Raw genomic sequence first — 21,466 nt, forward strand, 5'->3', positions numbered from 1 at the left:
GATGAACTAGGCATAGGCCTTAGTGATTCGGCAGTAGATGATCGATCCGGTTGTATTTTAGAGAGAGTAGTGTAACTCCTTGCAATTACATGGTGATCATCAATTTCTGGAAAAAAAAAAAGGGGCATGTAATGCCGTATTTGGCCTCATGATGGGTATAGTGTGCATATGATCTAAGTTTTTATAGTGGATTCAAACATGTCCCACTCAAATGTCTATATAATTGTAATATCTCAATCTTGATAGATAGTTTACAACTATAAGAGAGCATGCGAAGATGAACCTTGGTGCAATGATAATCATAGTGGTCTCTATATAGCTGGATGGGGGTTGTATCCTTCATGCAAAAGAAGATTCACCTTTCTTCACACAACACAGGTCTTATGGTGCTCCAAATTTTACCATTCATCCACATGCGTAAATCTCAGAAAGATTCAATAGTGGATTCGCTTGAAGGAAGGTGAATCCTCCTTTGGCGTGAAAGATACGACCCTAACCTTATGGCTAGGGGTGTCATCGAGGGCCTTGAGGTTGACATTGTGATGCATGGTGTGGTTGTCCCTGCACCTGTAGCCATTTGGTGTCTCAGGGGAGAACAATAAGAATAGGATGACGCTGCTTTAAGCACCTCATCATTATTTTATTTTTTATTCTTAACCTCTTCTCGTTAGGCCGAACCTACGAAGGCGAACATAGACTGGTCAGATAGAACTGATCTAAAATATTATTCCTCCGTGCTCAAACGAGTGATGCCATGCATGCGTAAGGCTTACATGGTACTAGAGTATGAGTCTTGTACATCGAGAAATGTTGTGATGACAAGAGCCCCACGATTTCAGAAAACGAGGTTGTCTTGACGTTATCTCTGACCGTGGAAAAGTGGCGACGATTGGAAGCAAGTCAGTTCCTTGTACGCATCAACAAGGACCAGCCTCGGTTTTCCATTTACATGGTTATTAGAGACAGCTCTTGCATGGAAATGAAACGTGAACGTTAAATTAAGATTGGTTAGATTTTTGGCATTCTTTTTCTCCATCCATGCATTGGCAAGATGTTTGGAGTTTGGAGTGAAATACATTTTTGGAGGAAAAAATCTCATTAATGGAGTTGATGCATGGTAAATATTCATCTCATGCTGTTAATTGTTCCTATTAATTATAAGAATATAATGTTTTATATCTGACACTTGATGGTTACCCTGCTTAATTTGGAAGTGCCTCTACGAATAAAGGAATGGCTAATCTATACTATTTTATTATATGGAACTGTATCTAAAACTTTTCAGTTTATCTAAACTTTTTTTAAAAAAAATAATGCCACAGAGTTCTATTACGAGCAATTCTCTTGCGAGGTGGCAAAAGAAGTTTATTGCAAGGGAGGATTAATCATCAAAGACCGGGGATTGGCTGACTATGGAGCTGCGCATTTTTTTTTCAAGAAAAGGAAGGACATCTCCATCCTAATCTATTCAACTTAATGAGAAATATGACAATACAAAAGTTAAGACTTCACTGTTTTTAAAAAGTTTCTAAAGTATATGATGACAAGGAACAACTGAACACAATTGTTCGACACCGTTGTCGGGTTCTGATCAGTGACAAAAAAAAAAAACCACCCAAATCATCTGGGAGAAGGCAATGACTAAATAATTTCAAAGATCAGATAATCTAATCACGGGACTGTAAAACTAGCAATAATAAATTTGATAAACTTCTCATCTGCACATTGCAGACACCTCGAAGTATTTTCTTTTAACAGTACTTTGGAACATAACGAACAACGTACAGGCCATGGCTATTATCCTACTGCAGACCGGCTGGAGCTTCAGAAAAGGTGAATCAACTCATGCACATGCGCTGTGAGTTTGCACACGTGCGCATGGTGGTCAATGGGTGGTGAGGGATTTGCGTAGGTTATTATTTATTTTTAGATGACATCTAGAGGTTGCTGAAAAAATATGATGCCTTTCAGGTTATGCATATGTTTTTAAAGACGAATAAAGCTGCTACTGAGTTATCTTATTTGCTGCTCATTATTTTAAAGAGATTTTTTGGATCTATTTTGTATCTATTTTTTTATATTCATGAAGTACTTTATTTTTTTACTCAGATGGCAATGCTCATATGAGGCTAGTGTGAGTTGTCGATTATAATTAAAAAAAAAAAAAAAAAAAAAAAAAAAAAAACTCCTATTGGCGAGGGGAGTCAACACGCTTGCCCAGTCAAAATGATGCCCTTCGGTGCCGACCGTGATGGAGGAGCAAGATTTGCACCCAAGATTCTCTCCATCATTGCTTGGTACATAGGCTGCTCAAAGGCAGCCCTAGTAATACACCCCCCCCCCCCCCCCCCCCCCCCCCAAGCCTCCTTTTCATATCATATGCAGTACTCTTCCGGAATTTTTTAAATCATTACATATCAATCATCATTAATTCGGTGTGACTGCATAGTTACAATAATATATGCGTATTTGCAATAAAACATGGCATCATGATTGTATATACAATATTATCAATTAATATCCAAAGTTTTCATCTCGTTTGGGATACTGGATGCTTGGTTATGCAATATCTTGACTTTTATTATTTCGATCGATTATTGTTTTACATCATTAGTTGAGTTTTCGAGATATGGTTCCTATTATATCAATTGAGATTTAAAAATATCACAACCATACTCATTCTTTCTCCATAATCTATCTTCTGAAATGGAATCTAAATTGATCTTGACGTTAGAAACACCAAAGCAATCAATATCTGACTTAAGAAAAGCCTTGAGTGTAGCTCCCTTACATGATCCACTTTGTTAGATCATTCTTGTTTTTTGCGTGAAACATTATTCTAAGAAAAATGTTAAACTGAAACTGTAAGCAAGAGTCTGTTTTAAACTTTAATTAGTGATTTGACCTAAATGCTGAAGAAAATTACTTAAAAGCAGAACTTCAAAAATGGAAGATGAAATAATAAATTCTTGTAATCCCGTCAAATTCTATCACTTTAGACTAACTTTTTTTTGAGAGAAATGGATGGTGATTCACCTAAGCTGAAATTACCTAAGCTAAGTATTTCAGAGACTCGTAAACTTAAGATCTCTTATTGCTAAGCAAAAAGGTGTTATCATTAGGGTAAACCACACCTCGCACTCTTAGGCTACTTGTGGTTCTTTACAAAAATCCCTCTATGTCTCTTTTACCAAAGGGTACGCACTTTAACAAAAAAAAAAAAGCAAGCCTAAAAAAACTTGGATGTATCTTTTAATAAAATAACTACTTTATTCAGAAGAACTGTACTTCTTTTAGACATCTCAAAATAAAATCAACATAAAACAATAAATACCATAAAAATTTTAATCGTAATGAAATAAAACATCAGAAATTTAACAATAAAATTAATGATGTAACCGATGATGTAGGGCTTTCCTATTTAATTAGGTACCTTTCCTATTCACCAACTAGCTATCTAGCTAAATTTCATAACATATATATGTTTCCTTCTTACCAACAACTGCATTAACTCGGGATATAACATCAACTCACAAATAGTTGATATTAGATCGATCTAGTATCTTAAAAATCTGCCCGATCATTTCACACTGTCCTCTCTGACCATGAGGTGGGCTCTATATATAGGACATCCTACTTCGAGAAGAGAGGGGGGCTCTAGTGATTGTTAGTGTCGGTAAAGATGAACCGTATCCAAGAGCTAAAGTGGGACTCTAATATTAGTCCTCTACCTCTCTGGGGAATGTCAGTTATAATATTTTAAGGTGATGGAGGCATCATAACATGATCACTGTCCAAGAGTTTCACAGAAGATCCTAACGCTGTCATTCTTCGAATTGGTGGAGGACAATTTGGCCATTGAACTGAACATGGGATGGTACTCCACATTGAAGCATCGGGCTTCCTGTACAAGTCCTCTTTTATTGAAAGTTCTCCACCACATTCCCTGCAGAAGAAAAACTGGAAGAGGGTGAAAGCAAAGGGAGATGTTTCCTTCCAAAGTCAGTGCTGTCCTCAACCAAGGGTTGGTGGAGGATCACATGAGCTTTTGCGCCCAGATCTTACCTCTCTCTCATCCGAGCTTTCCTCCACATGGGATTCAGCAAACTACTGGAGGCCTCGACATGGGTAAAGGATTTGCCTCTTACTTAAGGGAAGGCCTTCCTTCCATGCTACCCCGATATAGGGCTGCGCCCTCTGATGATGATGGTATAGGTCAATTTGGAGCTTCTTCAGAGCAAAGATCTAGTAATAATTTATGGTAAGAACCCTATAACATCCCAGAACAAAATAAGGTGCAAAAAGATATCCATAATCGTTTACTCCTATATATGCGATCTACTTCATCAGTAATTCCACAAAATCTTTGTTGAAGACATCTTTGGTTTGCTGTCTCTTCGATCTCCATGCATGCTGCAACCTCCTTTCTGAGGGTTCAAAGTTTGGTTCTTCTTCTTCTTCTCAGAACGACTACTGTTTGAGAATTTCATCAGAAAGCTCTCCCCTATTTTCCATCTAATATATAAAACTTCACATCAAAACAATTCTCTCTCTCTCTCTCTCGCCCACCCCCCCCCCCCCCCCCCACCCCTCTCCCTCTCCTTCATGAGTTCTGGTTGTTTATGTGGTTTCCAGGTCATGGAGTGAACAGGAGGGGGATCTAGGTGACAAGAGATCATCAGCCGGCGCAGAGGATGATCACAACAAGAAAAACAATAGTAGTAATCATGACATCCATAGACTACCAGTTGGTGCTATAGGAATGAAGAAGGTGAAGACAAGGAAGAACGTGAGGGACCCAAGATTTTGCTTCAAAACCTTGAGCGAAGTGGATGTGTTGGATGATGGCTACAAGTGGCGGAAGTACGGCCAGAAGTTTGTAAAGAACACCCAACACCCGAGGTATACCTTTACAAAAGAAAAAAAAAGGGGGCCGGACTGCACTCTGTTCGGGCCTCTTTCTCTTTCCTTTTTCTCATATTGCAGCCTGAATCCAGTCTCGGCTATATATTTTAATCTTTTTTTCTTAATCTTAATGGCCTGCATGGTAACGACGGCAGGAGACTAGATTTACTGTGCATTGTCCATGAATTATTTTATTGCTTTGGACGCATCACTTTCCCGTTCTCAGCTCGTAGGTTTTCTGAAAGACAAAAGCAAGGATCCCATGCAGGCATAAAAAGCCTTCGCGGCACACTTTGCGCACCCCCATGCATGCATCGGTTTTGACAGACTTGACATGAGAAATAATCATCTTTTTATTTCTGTGATGCTTGGTGGATTATAGATGCCATGCTTTATTGATTTGTGAGTCGTGACATGACCTTCATGACTTTGCCAATGAAACAACCGAAACAGGCAAAACACACTATGGCCCCATATCTTTTTTAAGGAGAATTAGGTTTCTTTATCTAAAACTTTGTTTCATTAAGTTATGATACCAATATGCATCCGAATAAGGTACATATTAGCTCCGGAAACCATGTTAAATCAAGGAGATCTATATAGGAAGGGTATGACATATTTTTCGCTATGAGATTTTGATAAATATAACATGAATTATTTGTTTTTAGCTCTTGACTTGGATAGAATAAGTCCTTTTGAAGTCAAGGAACTATATTTGTTCATACATCAGAAGGCTATATACTAATATTTTACAATTACTTCATATTCAATTTTAAGAGTATATTTATCATACTCGACAAGAGAATTAGATGCATGATTACCAATATACAACTTTTATTAGGTTTAACGCTGCACGGGGTTTTGGATTCTAAAACATCAATCTCTTAGCAAACATTGCTTTATGTGCAAATTTTCTATTTTTATTTCCCATCTAAAAATTCTTTGATTTATGTAGTTTAGTGTTAACATTCATCTTTTACGTGAATTAATTTATTTGTCAGAATTTCAGTAACATAGGAAAATATTATGGACTCCTCTCTGTCACTAAGATTTGATGACTACATTCACAGTCGTTATCTAGGCTCACAACTACATGGTCACATACACACAGGAACTGCTGCAGAAATCAGGATATGTCTTAGGACATTCATCAAAGTCTCAGAGACTATAAGAGGCCGTCCAAGAAGTTAATTTCAAGCTTAAACTAATGTTTATAAGATCATTTGCATCAACTGTTTAAACCTAGGAATAGCTGTAGCATTAAGACAAAACGGCATAATCTTGTATTTACCATAGAGTCCATGGATGACCCTTGATTCAGTTGAACAGACTTGAAATATATAAAGACCGATAGAAAACCAACAGTAATTTTTATCAGGCTCCCATTATCGTTTACACTGCTCACAAGAAAATCCAAACCGATGTTACAAGAAAATCCAAGTGAATGAGAGGAAATCTCAGAAACCAGCAAAACATCGGATGTAAAACAAGAACAGAAAACTCTATCAGCCTTCTCCATTTTCAGTCCTAATGAAGTAGTGAAAGGTTTCCCATCTTTCTCATAACTAGCTAGCTAACTAACTAACTAAATAAATAATAAGAACTTGGCCTTCTGGATCTTCTCCTAATACTCAGACTTCAAAGTGAGATTGAACTAGATAGCCCTTTACATGAAACATTTGCAAGTTTCTTGAATACTCATAGTTAGGGACAACATTTTGAGAAACGACTTTTTTCCTCAAGAAAGAAAGAAAAAAAAAAAAAACCTCATTTCGAGAGTAAAGGCTAGCAGCTCACAGCAGGCGTTTGATATAATAGTTACGTCAAACCACACCATGTGAATAACTAATCCATATCCTATTTCTTAAGTCTTATTTTTAGGGAGGAAAGACATCTGAATTATAGAAAAGCAGCATCTGCTTTCATGTGTCTAATTTTATAATGTAAGAGCCACAAGTTCACTTAAAATTCGTTTTCTTTTCCTCGTTCCTGCCTATATTCTAGGAAAGAAATGACACTAAGAAGAGGAAATGATTAGTAGAAAACTCATGATCTGCGAAGCAGGGTAATGCAGCACACTCTGACTTTTTGAGCTTATATGGTACTCTGAACCTAGTGTTTTTACCTCTTTGATATGAATACATGCATCAACAATCATGATTTGTTTTTTGCCATTATTCTTACCAGTATGTCTGTATTGATTATTGGGATTCAAGAAAAACATAATTTAAGGAAGAACAATCTGTCATGCAAAGAAAGAATCGATACTCTCTTCCAGGCTCCTCAACCATGAAAGAACCAATTTCCTTTGGTACAATAAATCGATATCAATATGTATTAGGAGCTATAAAATGGTCTATCTGTAACCAAATTAAATGTAGTCAGTCTTGGTCAGCATTTGGATTCCACTTTCTTGGTACAATGAGAAGATCTTGAATTAGATTATGATCACAACAAAATATATAGCTGCTTTGCAGAACAATGTTTTTCAAAGCAGCCTTCACTTTGATATAGTCTTGGTCAGCATTTGGATTCCATTTTCTTGGTACAATGAGAAGATCTTGAATTAGATGATGGTCACAACAAAATAGCTGCTTTGCAGAACAATGTTTTTCAAAGCAGCCTTCACTTTGATATATTATTTGATATATATCTAATCCCTACAAAATAAGGAAGAGGGATGAAAGAAAGTAGATATTTTTATCTTTGCTAACTCATATGGAAAAGAGTACATGGACAAAGCCTCTCAACGGAAACCTTCCTCGTGCTACTTCATGGCCCATCATTCATCTATTTAGGTGTAGATCCTATCTAACCCTGAGCATTGATGATCTATGTTTTGAGATACCACATATTTAAAAGTCATAAATAAATAAATAAATAAATAAATCCGCTCTCACCTGTCTCAGCTCTCACTTTTTTTTTCTTCGGGAAAATATCATCTCTCAAACTTGGAAATTTTCATTATATTTTCTATGTGTGTAAACTACCCTAATTCATGAAGACAAATATAACAACAAGATGCCTCATCAATGCCGAAATCATCACTGCCAGGGAAATACATAGGCCTCCTTCCACGTCAAGTGGCGTGTCACCGTACACTATTTCCCCCGGCTATCTGTTACCTCATTAATGGGGCATTGGATCCTAACTGGATCCTGTGGTTTTAGCCATGATGGCAGCTCATCACACAACGTCTGAATGCGATGGTTTCAGGTGGTACATCCTGTACAGTGATCTCTGTTCGTGGTTTCTTTGTGGTGTTGGGGCTCCCACAGTAACGAAAATACTGATGGAGATGGCTATGAGGATCCGTGTGAGCGTGTCTTTAGTCCCACATCTGTTATTTGCCAAGGAGATCTTGGATACTTATACAGGACTAAGGAATCTAAAATATATCTTTTGGCTAGGTTTTTTAGGTGATGCCTTGGGTTGTTACAAATGATATTAGAGCAAACTCGGTCCATAGCCTATATGGACTAGGGGACACTACAGCACAGGTTCATAGAGGTTGACCATGGGTCAATCATGATACTTGTAATTAGATTTGGATGGATTTGAATTCTTAGTCTGACAAAAATGTCGGAGCTTGAATGGAGAGAGTATGCGAGGACCCGTGTGGGCGTGTGTTTGGTGATAATTAGTCAAATTGTTGATAAGTATTGCATCAATTTAACACCCCATAACCATATTTCTTGTGACTCTTATTACTACTACTACTACTATCGTCGTCATTATTACTATCCTGTCATCTTCTTTTACGAACGTTAAGTTTGAAAGAAATGATGCAGTACTCTTCAAGTTTATATCTTAACCATTCAATATAATCAAGCTCATGAATCTTTGATGAATTTAGGCTTTGGCTCATTTTTTTCTCAAGAATGAAGTCCATGAACGATTTATGGCTTCTTGCGAAGGGGGTTGTATCCTTTGCAGAACCTCTTTTTCTTTTCCTTTTTACTGAGCATTGCATCTGTCTTCTCCCTGAATGCTGACTGTGGTAATAGTTTATACTACTGTCTGAAGATGACTTCATTGTGAATAGGAGCTACTACCGATGCACAGAGGACAACTGCCGAGTGAAGAAGAGGGTTGAGAGATTTGCAGAGGATCCCCGGATGGTCATCACAACTTATGAGGGCAGACACACACATTCTCCTTCACATGATGAGGATGACTCGCGGGCTTCAGATCATATCAATTTGTTGTGGTAGTCTCTTTAGATTGTGCAATACAGCCTTCGTGAGTTCCCTTTCAGACTTCTGCGATGGTTGTGTGTCATGATCACTTCATTCAAATGTTAACCATTAGATGTGCTTGTTTTTTGGACATCTGTGAAGTACTTCCCCAGTTATACTTAATTTCTAACTGGTAGAACTGCTAGAATTGGGTTGGACCCAGTCAGAAGTCAGAGGGATCCATGCCCAGTTGTACTTCATTTTGATGTGTAATTGAGCTGGTGTTAATTTGGTTATGGATTTGGAAACTTCTTTTACTTCTACAGTTGCATGTAGAGTTCATATCATTGCTATGATGAACATGCAGAGGAAAATAACTATAGAAAATTACCAATAATTAGCAGGTACACATGCATCCTTGATTGGAGCACTGAACTGCAAATCAAATATTACTTGATAAGATGAGGGGAGATCTAGAGCAAAAGGAAAACTATTGATTTGTGTCGAATGTGCTATATATCCTTGGTCATTTGTTTTTAAATAACTCAGGATAATGTATAAATTGATAGCGACATAGATGGATAATGCTGAGGATTTTTGAACTTACAACATCTAAACAAGGTGTTCAACTTAAGCCATTTTTTCCTCCCTAATTAGAGCAAAACGAAGTAAGTTGTATTTGGAATGGCATGTTGGAGAGGCTGCTGAGTGGTCTTCATCATGAGTGATTATGTTGGTTCGCACCTGATTAAAAAAGCAACACGAAATAGGTACAAAGTCTAGGAGATCCCAACTCATGAAAGGAAAGAAAGAGACTCATTGTCCTTAAACGCTTTATGTTTATATTACTGATAGTTATAAAGATTTATAAATACTGGTTATGATGCGCATGTGAATCTACTAACTTAATCTATAATCAAAATTATCTGAAAACTGCATCAGTTGCAATAAAGTGACAGATGTTGTATTAGAAGAAAAAAAAAGCAAGGAAAAAAGTTTAACAAGAAATCAATATTTTCCACCAAAGAGTAGTGTTCATTTGCAACCCTTATTGTCATTTAAATTTAAGAGATTTGTCATGTGCTATTAGGCCAACAAGTTCTATTACATGGTTGTATGTTTTGTTGCTAGGTCTAGTTGGACTGTAATCAAGATCAGGGTTTCTTGAGATACTTTCTATGTTAGATAATAGATTCTTGATAATGCTTATACTTGCCATCTTAAAAACTTGAAGAATTTGCAAATTATGTGTTGTTCCTTCACTAATTTATAGTACAAGAAAACTTGACTTGCAATCAAGTGGCAATATTCAACTTAGCTTTCAACTGATAATTCAATTATGTTGCCTAAAACTATAATCTGTGGTGATGGATTATTTTGTGAGGGAAACCTTAGTTATTAATCTTCTAGGCTTTGTAGCTAAAAATATTTCAGTTAAAGAAAAAATGTATTGCTTTTTTTTTTTGGTTGCAATCATTCGGACTCCGGCTTACATTGCATAGATGAATGATGGCTTCTTGACATATTCTTGACACCTCTATCAAGCACTTCATCCAACACCTTGAATTTACATCACAGAAAATTATAATGTGCTTTATATGCACTTCCAACACGAACTAAAATTCTGCTGGAAAAAGCATGTGATAGAAAATCAACAAAAAAAGAGCTATTAAAGTATTAAATAAAAGAATATTTTTGGAAAAAAATTTCATAGATTTTTTTTTGTTTTGTACTTCAAGGAAAATACATTCCAAAATTTTCCAATCTTAAAATAGAAAATCAAAAAATTGACAGCTGATCCCTGGGATGAGGTTAATTTATTCTTTAAATCCATTCAATGGAGAAGAAGAAGATTTTTGCTAGTAAGTTCCTGCAAATATAGCTTAGCACGCGTAGGACTCGTTTAGTTCGCAGAAAAAAAATTATTTTACTAGAAAGTATTTTTTGAAAAGTTGATGCAAGAATATATTATATTTGAAAAAATAGTTATGACATATTTAGTTGACTATAAAAAAATAATATAAAACGCATACTTTCTAGAAAACTTAAATTTGGTCTAACATCGATTTTTTGAAGAAAAAAATGTATAAATATCTTTTATACTCTAAACAAATTGACCACAAAATAAAAAAAAAGGCTTAAACTCTAATAGACCTAAACTTGTTATGAAAAAATGATTAATTAATTCACAACTTGTTATTTTTGAAAAAGAATGATTGTTATGAAAAAATAAATTTGTTATATTTCACACGGGTTCTATTTTGTAAGACTTAAACTCTAATAGACCTAACATGGTCTATTGAATCTAATTTTTATAATTCTTAATAATTAATTTTATAATTCTTAATAATTAATTTTTAAAATGATTTAAATAACTAGTACTAAATAAAAGGCCACTCTTTTTTAAAAAAAATATATCAAAATCATGTCTCAATCTGACTTAAGTTACTTTGATCTAAATAGAATCCTATTCTCATGACTTGAGACAGGTCAATGATCCTTATCCGATCCATTCAAAGCACGAGTCAAAAAATCTGAACCATACCTACCACTAAGTAAAAGATGACTTTGACCCAAAGTTGACCCACGTGGGGCCAAGTTGGGTTTTGGGTGGGGTTTTCGGGTGAAGTTTCACTGTTTCAGGTCGTGTCAAGTTTTCCATCCTTATTTTAAAAATATTTCTATAGTTTTTTAAAAATATCTCATTAGCTTTGTAAGTTTAAGGATCAAAGGCTGGATCTAAGATGACTGGCTATGGACCTGTTTGTCATTACTTTTTTTTTAAGTTTTTATTTCTTCATAAATTAGTGAAACATCATATGGAGACTGATGCTGGAGATAGTATTTGGACAAAATATTTACTGTTTGATGGGTTTATTTTCACTATTTTTTGAAAGCATAAAATCTATGCTTCCAAAAATACTAAAAATTTTATAAATAATTTTTAGAAAAATAAAATTGTTTCATCATATGTGTTGTTCGGCCTAGTTCATTTATTTCTTAGATTTTTTTAAACAAGAGCAACATGGAAAGTGTTCAAATATGTAGTTTTCGAGAGTTTAAGTAGAAGATTAGGAATATAGAAGTTTTATTGTTTACAATGACAGTCTTCTTTTTTTTTTGGCTTAAAACGGGTGCTTCATACAGTACATGTACGGATACACCCAATAAAATCAAAATACAACAGCTTGCGGAGTGCCAGTGGCAACTCCTCATCTCCGGACCAAAAGGTGTACCCTGAGTGGTAGGCCGCGTAGGCAGCCATCCAGTCAGCCACATCATTGGCTTTTCTGAATACATGCTTGGCCTGGAAAGCCCCCCATCTCATCATCATCCCTATGTCCCGGATCAAGGGATGGTCTATGCTTTCATCCCTCGACCTCCCCCGAAATCCATATGGCCGAGTCGCCCTCCAGAATGATCGAACTGGCCTGCAGCACCACCCACACATGTCGAAGACCCGCCCAGGCTGCTCGCAACTCTGCCCCTAGAACCGACATGTCAAATAGCTGGCAGCCACCTGCCGCCACCACCCTGAAGTGCGGTTCCGTATAACAAAATATGCACCGCCCTACGTGCCGCCATCCAGCATCGACCCATCGAAATTGACTTTGAGGAAGCTCGGGGGTGGGGGCTCCCAGGTGAAAATACCATCTGAGGAGCTACGGAGCAGAGAGGGAACCCCAGATGTCCCGAGCTATCAAAGGTCTATCTGAAGGGTGGGTGGGGCTGATCTACGTGGTATGTGCCCGAGCAAACTCCGCAACAAACCTCGGTGACACCCTGTGCTCGCCGAAGATACAAGCTCCTATGCTTATAATGATGTAAAATGCATCTATAATTCCTTCAGTTTGGGTTTGGCTAAGCCTTTATCGTACAATGTGCAGGCTTGAACCATAGCTTGCTTAAGCACTCAAAGCTGCTTCCTTCTTCTTCCATGCACCTGCAGCATGTCATGGCCGGTAATCGCCTAGGCTCCCCCACCTGTAACCACCGTAGGCTTTAAGCTTTACCCACTTTTATGGCACAGCAACATGAAAGAAACTTTTTAATCATGGTAGGCTGGCGGGGTCAGGGTGGAGTCCATTAATTGTCACTTGCTAAATGGTCAGGCATGGTAAAGAAGGAGCCAGCTCTTCCAACCTCAAGCCATTCCTTGATGCATCTTTTAAAGAACTCCAAAATCAGGTGGTTTGGAGTTTTATTTTTTATTTCTTAGTGATCTTAAAAGAGCTAGTACAACTAAGAACAGAGAATCTGCTCGGGAAGCTAGCCTCAATATGGGCACCAGACCCATCTAAATAAAACAACATGCAGGCCCATGAGTCCAGCCATCATTGCATGGCCCATTATAAGATCTATAATGGCATCTTTTACTGGCGTCTAAATTCTGAAAAAAATACAAGAAGGCAAATAGAGTAGTTGATTGGGTTGCATTGTTTATTGCTTAGCATTTTGGTGGTTTTCTTTGAAACAGCTACAAGACCATTCCTCTCCTCAATCATTTCTTGTTTTCTAATATTATTGGATATATTCATATACTAGTATATAATCTATTCGACCTATCAAAAAAAAAAAAAAAGAGTTTAGCTCCACCTCAACCTTAGAGTCAAACAAATACTCTAGATCATCAAGAGTACATTGGATGAATCTAGTTTAGAGAAAGCTTTGGCATTCTCAATCCTAATCTCCACATCTATAGTTGTCCTTCTTCGTTTCAACGCGCCATAACCAAAAATTCCCTTGTGCTAGCTACCATGTCAGCTATGCTCGATCCTTTGATTCTAATACGTGGAGAGTAGTATTTGTTACAAGGTCTTTTTGATGAGGATTCGAGCAGTAAATAGTGGGCCATTGCACAGTCATTGGCACTTCCCATTCATTTTTCCCTTGTTGGTGGTTTTGGATTGGGGAGAATTCTTTCGCTGCTAATGAACAGATATTAGCGTCTTATGGAATCAAAGGGAAGTAATCATTTAGGATGGATATTCCCTTGGATCTAAGTAATGAGTAATGAGAAAACCTCACCCTTTTCTATTCCTTAGCTTTTAAAATCAGCCAGTTTTATCCCATCGGGGCATCTTTGGGAATTGGAATCATTGACCCCTTGCCGTGAAAAGGCCATTGCGGCCGCGCGCGCGCGCGCACGGAGAGCGAGAGAGATGGATGTAGAGCTGTTCCCCTTGGCAACATCATTCTGCTTGGTGATGTAACGTAACATTGAGTAACTTGTGATTATTTTAGCTACGGGCTGATAGACTTTTGGGCACTTCTAAATGTACGAAAGAATTCAGTGACGCAGAGAGTACCTTATGTCAGGACTCCGTCCTTCCGTTAATTAATATATTTTGATGCCTCTCTCCTCACGTGAAGTAGGACGACAGATGTGCCAATTGGACTGCAATTTGCCTCTCATTATATTTTAGTTGGTTGGAGAGGGCTAAGTCCTAGTAAGATGGTACACAGTTGTTCATCTGCAAGAATTAAATTAAATGAACATGTACATGTGATTTTGACCAATGCTAGCATATAAATATGGCTTGTGAAAAAAAAAAGGTCTATAATCAGTCGCTATGATCGGTTCTTAGATTGATGAAATCCCAATCATTGTAAAAAATAGAACATTGTGACAGGATGTCTTCTCGAGAGGATGTAAAGAAGATTACATGTCTCTTAATGAAACAATGACATCCCAACTCTCTCGCTTTCGAGTGCTTTATCCTCTGAATCTCTCAGCCTCCTATTGATCTACACCAATCTGTGAAATTATATGCCTGTGCTGAATCATTCACCTCTGAAACTTAACCTTCACTGTCTGGGAGAAGGCATTCACGAACTCACTTGTTCGATTGTTATTTATGGATTCAGTCCTAGCGGAAGCACAGAGCCAGAGCACACACAATGACACAACACATGCCAGCACAAAGATCGAACCATGTAGCATTACATCAAAGAATCCAGCTACAAGTTCCCAAGGCATGCAACTTCCTCAGCAGCTTAATTAAAACATCACAGAAACCTTCTCAAGCACTCACAGACGAGCATTTACCCCAAACAAACCATAGGCGAACGTTGAGCAGCTTGCCACTGGGGCTGTCAGTACGTGGTTGTCGTTCCATGTACAGAATCTCATGCAAAACACGTCAAACTTTTTTTTTTTTTAAGTATTTGTTTGTTTGGATAGCTTCATTGACGTCCATTAGCCTCTATCCAAGTTGTAGTAATAAACTGTAGGGAGAGGGAGGCAGGCTTAGATTAGTGTACTTGTCTCTGTTGAGTTGAATGCAGTGAGCTTTCAAGGAAGCTGCATCGATCCCTTGAGTTGGGTGAACCAAAGATATTTTATGGATCGCAATTTATTAAGTCAAGCCAAGGAGAAAAGGGAAAAGTTTCGGAGATGATTTAAGAAAGAAGCAAGCAATGCTTCGTTTCTCCCTAATACAAAGTATCTGTGGGAGAGCTCCCTTCAAAGTGCCTTCCCCTCCTGTTTTTAGAATAAACTATTTTTTTTCAATTTTCGTGCAGCAACATAGACATACGAATTGCATTACATGATAAAGATTGAACGTAAATGGTCAGTAGGGAGCAAGTTTTTGTAACCACTGGAATACTCGAAAAGGATTGAGAACAGCTTCAAGAATGCCAGGAAGCAGACAGGCTTCTTCTACTTGAGAGAGAAGGGAATGTGCCAATTATAACAAGGAGCTTATCATGGTCAAGTAGATTTGTCATAATAAGGAGATCATCAATTATAGTAAGAGAAATTTAAGTCGTTTATGTGGTTGTAAGTACATTGGAGACTCAATACAACAGACTTGTACTTTTCCATCGGCAGTCATGTAATTAGGTGAACTACTCCCTCCCGAGGAATGAGACTAGGAGACTAATGGCAGTCTGACCAGTGGAATCATTGACGGGCCAAGGGAGGGACGGCCACGTATCAAAGAAGAAGAGTTTTCTAATGATCCAACATGATTTCTACATCGATGTGCATCATTTTAGCCACTACGAGCTGGGCTAGATAGAGTTCAGAAGTAAGATCCGCCATATCAGAAAGCTGAGTCGTATGCCAAAATTTCGAAAATCATAACTAGGTCATACGTTGTTCGATTGAGATAATCTTTTTTTTAAAAAAAAATCGGAGATTGTTTTGAAATTTATGACATGACGCCTCGTTCTTTAGGAGGCAGCGCCCCTAGTGATCGAACCCAAATTTCATTGTTTGGAGCCTCAAACGAGCCAGTCAAACTGAAAGTTTTCTTTTCAGGTAAGATTTTGACTGGACGTAGCTTCTATCCGAGAAGAATCGGGTAAAGCAATAGAAGGCAGATTTGATATAATAATCAAGATTTACCATCTCAAGATTTGTATTTTTTTTCAATTTTTTTTACTAATAATGTCTATTTTAGAAAAGAGAGTCATAGTAGGATTAGAAAGAGAAATGCGATCCAAATTATACAAGGACGGACTTCACTATTATAAATAAAAGTTATGTACCTTAATATTTTGATTATCAATAAAAGAAAAAAAGAAGATTTAAATCGTACATTCTCAAAATTCTATCTCTTCTACTTATCTTTCTCTCCCCGATCGGATCATGAAATGAGCGATCGAATGCGATGACAGAATCTTGGGTTAAGTTTCTTTGAATGGAAGTACAATGCATGGAGGATGCCGATTAAAAATGCCAGAAGTTCTAAACAGGAAAGAACTATAATATATTGGCAAACTGCTATTAATATACAACTATATTGTGCATGAGCAGATGTAAGTATGGCTTGCTTTGATTAGAAAACTGTGCGTATGCTCTGAAATCACGGTGCAGATGAGAGATTTGATAAGATGACAAATGCAATGAGTGACCCTTTGACCAGTCAAAGCGCTGAACAAAGATGAGCTAGTCATGAGTAGGGGCAGAATGGGTGTTCAGCAGTGCATATGCTCTAAGCTATGCAACCCCACCTGGTGACCAAGACGTATGATGCCAGTTTTGCCGTTGGTGTCCCCACAGAGTCCCGAAGCGTATCATCCTTTAATGATCACTGGGATTTGAAGTCCTTTAGAGTTTAGACAAAAGCTAGAAGCTTGCTTTCGGATGGAAAGGGCGCATGGGAAGAGCAGTCAAATGGCAGGAGGAACTCTGTGCAAAGGGACGGTCGGCAGAGCACTTCATTGTACGGGAAAATGTTTGAGACAACGAGGTCCAAGTAATCTACAGCATAAACTAGAGAGCTTCTAAGCAACTTTGGAGCACAAACACTTTGTGCATGGGTCATCTTCCTCATCGCCGGCGCATGTAAATCAAATTGAGTTTATCGGAACTAATTGTGCTTTTCTTAGCAAGGCGCCAATCCACGCTAAGAGGCAATTGCTTCGGAAAATATATGCAAGGAGGATTTCAAAAGTTTGATCGAAGGTGGTACAGGAAGCACCGAATTATTTCTAAATGCACACTTGGGATTTGAAGGAAAATCACTTTTATCTGTACAAGGAAAACTGGCTGATGGCTGAAACCAAGTGCCCTCCTCTGGAGAGGATTTTTGCCGTCGTTATTTCCTCCCGCTCTTCAGTCCTTCTCCTCTTTGCCTTCCTCGAGGCTCATATCGCCCACCCCGAAACTCCCATCAACCGAGGGTAGAGGGGCCGAGGCCGTGGAATCCACCGCCGAACCCGCCTGAATCTCCTTGAACATCGCCATCACCTTGAGCATCGAGGGGCGCCGCGATGGCCTGTCGTCGAGGCAGGCGCAAGCAATTTTAAGGTGCTCCAAGAGCTCTAGCTCCAGACCAGGACCCTCCTTCAATAGCTCTGGATCAAAGACATCACTGATTCTGGGCTTTGAGTGCTGCTTCACCCACCCGACCAGGTTATTGTCCCCGAAGTCCGACGAGTCCGTGGGCTGCCTCCCTGTGAGCAGCTCGAGCAAGACCACGCCGTAGCTATAGACATCCCCTTTGGTGGTGCACCGGAAGCTCTGGTAGTACTCCGGTGGGACGTAACCTGGTGTGCCCGCAAGAGTGGACACGCTCAAATGTGTGTCCGCCGCGCTCATAAGTCTCGCCATTCCGAAATCGGAGACCCTGGCTTCCAAGTTCTCGTCGAGGAGGACGTTGCTGGACTTCATATCTCTGTGAATTATGTGGGGGATGCAGTTGTGGAGGAATGCCAGACCCCTCGCTGCCCCGACCGCAACCTTCCTTCTTGCCGCCCAATTTAGCTTGATCCCGGCTTTCTTGCGGTCGTGCAAGACATCCTCTAGACTTCCGTACTTCATGTATTCGTAGACCAGAAGCCGCTCTTCGCCAACTTTGCAGTAGCCCAATAAAGGAACCAGGTTGCGGTGCTTGATCTTTCCTATGGTCTCCATCTCGGCCATGAACTCCCGGTCGCCCTGCCCGCTTACATGTATCAGTTTCTTGATGGCAACGACGCTGCCATCCTTGAGCTGGGCCTTGTAGACGTCCCCGAACCCACCGGAGCCGATGAGGCTGTCGTTGTGGAAGCCGCTGGTCGCCTCGAGGAGATCGGCAAACGTGAGTTTCCGAGGAGCCTTCTCGAATGTGGCGAGGTTGATGCTCGAGGCCTCCTTCGTGGCCGTCAGCTTCCAGTTGGAGTTGGCGGCGCCAGAGTGAGATCGACTGCTGTCGACGTAGAAATCTCCTGAGCTGTTATTATTGCTCTCTTTTTTCCGCCTCTTCCTCTTTCTGGCCTCCACCGCGACGACGATGAGACCGAAAACGCAGAGGAGGGAGACGAGCAATCCCGTCGCGACGCTCCCCGCGAGGGAGGCCTGCCGGCGGCGAGACGTTCGATGCTGGCCGCTCGAGCTGGCGTCCGCAATCCCTTCACAAGATGGGAGAGGGAAGCCGCAGAGGCCGGAGTTGTTGTCGTACCGGTACCGCGGGAACGTGGCCAGCTGCCCCAACACAGGGATGGTCCCGTTGAGCCTGTTGTTGGAGAGATCGATCTCGGAAAGCATGGAGAGGCCAGAGAAGGACGACGGGATCGGACCTTGGAGAGCATTATGAGAAAGATCCAAGACGCCAACATAGTGCAAGCTCCCCAGGTCCGACGGGATCGGTCCGGACAGCATATTGTGGCCCAGGTTCAAGATCATGGCGTGGTACATGCTCCCAAGCTCCCGGGGGATCTCGCCGACCAGCTGGTTGTAAGACAGGTCGAGGAAGATCATCGAGCCATTGTTGTTGAAGGTGTACTGGGCGCTCCCCTTGTACACCCTGGTGAAGTTGCAGAACCGCCGGCTCGGCAGTCGGTTCAGATCCTCCGGCCGTATCCCGGCGAACTCCAGAAGGCTCCCGGACCCGCGGCACTCGCTGCTCCCGTCGTTCTTTAGGTACACATACCGCTTCCCCGTGACCAAGCCGACGGCGATCTTGCCCGACTGCCTGGCGAGGGCCGGCGGGATGGTCCCGTTCAGCTGGTTGTTGTTCAGGTCCAGCCAAATCAAGCTCTTGCAGTCCCCGAGCTCCGGCGGAATCGGACCGGAGAAAGAGTTGTTTCCGAGCTTAAGGATGGCGAGGTTGCCAAGCCGGCCGATCCAGGAGGGGATGGGGCCTCTCAGGTGGTTACTCGACAGCGAGATCCAGTTCAAATTTGTACAGTTGCGGAGGCCGGCCGGGATGGATCCCGTCAGCCCATTGTTGTCGAGGATGACGTTTTCGAGGCTCCGGATGGTGGACAGCTGCGCCGGGATCTCGCCCTCCAGCAAATTCTGCCACATGATGAGGTCGCGGAGGGAAGATAGCGAGCCCAGGGCGGCGGGAATGGCTCCGCTGAGGTAATTGAAGCTGAGATCGAGCGAGACCAATTTGGAGCAGTTGCTGAGGAACTCCGGAACGCGACCGGTGAACTGGTTGTTCTGAAGATAGAGCTCTTCCAAGCTAGTTTCATAGCTTTGGCAAAGTGACGAGGGGAGAGACCCCGAGAAGCCATTGGAGCTGAGATCGAGCAGCTCCAGCATCGGGAGCTTCGAGACCGAGTTCGAAAGGGGCCCGGAGAAGTTGTTGAACGAGAGGTCAAGAACCACGAGATTCGGCAGGGAAGAGGATAGGGTCTCGAAGGGGAACACGCCGGAGAAGTTGTTGTTGGAGAGAGCAAGGGAGGTCAGGGCGGAACAAGAAGACAGGTCGGCGGGAAGAGTACCGATGAAGTGGTTGGCAGAGAGGTTCAGATAGCTCAAACTCCGGCACCCGCCGAAGACTCCGGCCACGATATCGCCGGCAAGCTCGTTCGCGGAGAGGTCCAGGCGTTGAAGGCCGGAGCAGTTGCTAATCACCGGGATCCCGCCGGTGAGCCGGTTTCCGGTCAAGTACAGTCGCCGGAGGAGGCCGAGGCTCGAGAGCAACCGCCGGAGGTCGGCCTCGCCGGAGATCTTGTTGAAGGAGAGGTCGAGGGTCTCCAGCGAGAACCCGCCGCCGCCGGAGGGGTTTTTCCCGGCGGGAGGGATCCCGACGAAGTTGCCGGAGAGGTTGAGCGATCTCAAACCCCTGCAGGTGCCGGCAAGGTTATAAACATCAGCGACCGACCCTCTGAGGGCATTATCGGCGAGGTCCAGCACGGCGAGTTGGCCGGCGCACAGGGACCCCGCCGCTGAGAGACTTCCGGTGAGGTTAACGGAGCGGAGGGAGAGAAACTCGAGACTCCCAAGGCTCAAGAGAGAAGAGGAGACGGAGCGGAAGTCAGCGCTGAGGGCGATGCTCTGGAAGGCGACGCCGACGACGCGGCCGGCCTTGCAGCTGACGCCGGCGAAGGAGCAAGGGCTCTGGCTCGCGTCCCAGCTCCGGAGGACCTGGGGGCTGGGCAGAGAACTCTTGAAGGAGTTCAGAAGCTCCAAGTCCCCGAACTCGCTCGATCCAAGACCTAGGAAGAGTAGCAGCAGTAGAAGGAGAAGAGGGAGGATGTCCATTGAGGGGCCGTCGAGGTCTCGGTCTCTTCCACTCATGGCGGGAAGATAGCGTTTCTAGGGTTTGGATTCCGCCATTAGAGACGGACAGAGTCCCGGAGGTGGCCGGGGGTTAAGTCGAAAGGTTGAGAGGGAGGCAGAGGCCGGCTTATTTATCGGGCAGTGGAGGAGGAGGCGGAGAGAGCTGTTGTGGGCCCACCGGCCATGTGCCCGTCTAATTTCCGCTTTCTAAATTTAATTAATTGACTATCAGGATAATCTAATTTTATCCATAATTCCAATTACCAACGCACCCCCGGTTCGGATCTTCGACGGGGGTTCGCCGAACGAACGGCAGGGATGCAGGGATGGTGCGCTATCCGGCCCAGATTCGCGACGTGGAGGGTGCTCTGCTCGAGGTGGAGTCACGTGGTTCCGGTCCTTTCCTCTACGTGGCCATGTACCCAAATTGCCCCTATAT

General features: G+C 41.5%; 2 protein-coding genes across 2 annotated transcripts; one reads left to right on the plus strand and one right to left on the minus strand.

Moving 5' to 3' along the window:
- Positions 1 to 3,913: 3,913 nt before the first annotated feature.
- Positions 3,914 to 9,373, plus strand: LOC103720653 (probable WRKY transcription factor 13). Its single transcript, XM_008810476.3, has 3 exons — positions 3,914 to 4,261; positions 4,636 to 4,902; positions 8,951 to 9,373. Exons 1-3 carry the CDS (start codon positions 3,987 to 3,989, stop codon positions 9,117 to 9,119), a joined length of 711 nt encoding a protein of 236 aa, XP_008808698.2. The 5' UTR covers positions 3,914 to 3,986; the 3' UTR covers positions 9,120 to 9,373.
- An 8,082-nt stretch (positions 9,374 to 17,455) lies between these two features.
- Positions 17,456 to 21,128, minus strand: LOC103720660 (brassinosteroid LRR receptor kinase BRI1-like). The gene has a single exon (XM_008810486.4). It carries the CDS (start codon positions 21,043 to 21,045, stop codon positions 17,650 to 17,652), a length of 3,396 nt encoding a protein of 1,131 aa, XP_008808708.2. The 5' UTR covers positions 21,046 to 21,128; the 3' UTR covers positions 17,456 to 17,649.
- Positions 21,129 to 21,466: the final 338 nt, after the last annotated feature.

The sequence above is a fragment of the Phoenix dactylifera genome, chromosome 11, assembly GCF_009389715.1.
Source record: "Phoenix dactylifera cultivar Barhee BC4 chromosome 11, palm_55x_up_171113_PBpolish2nd_filt_p, whole genome shotgun sequence".
Lineage (NCBI taxonomy): Eukaryota > Viridiplantae > Streptophyta > Magnoliopsida > Arecales > Arecaceae > Phoenix > Phoenix dactylifera.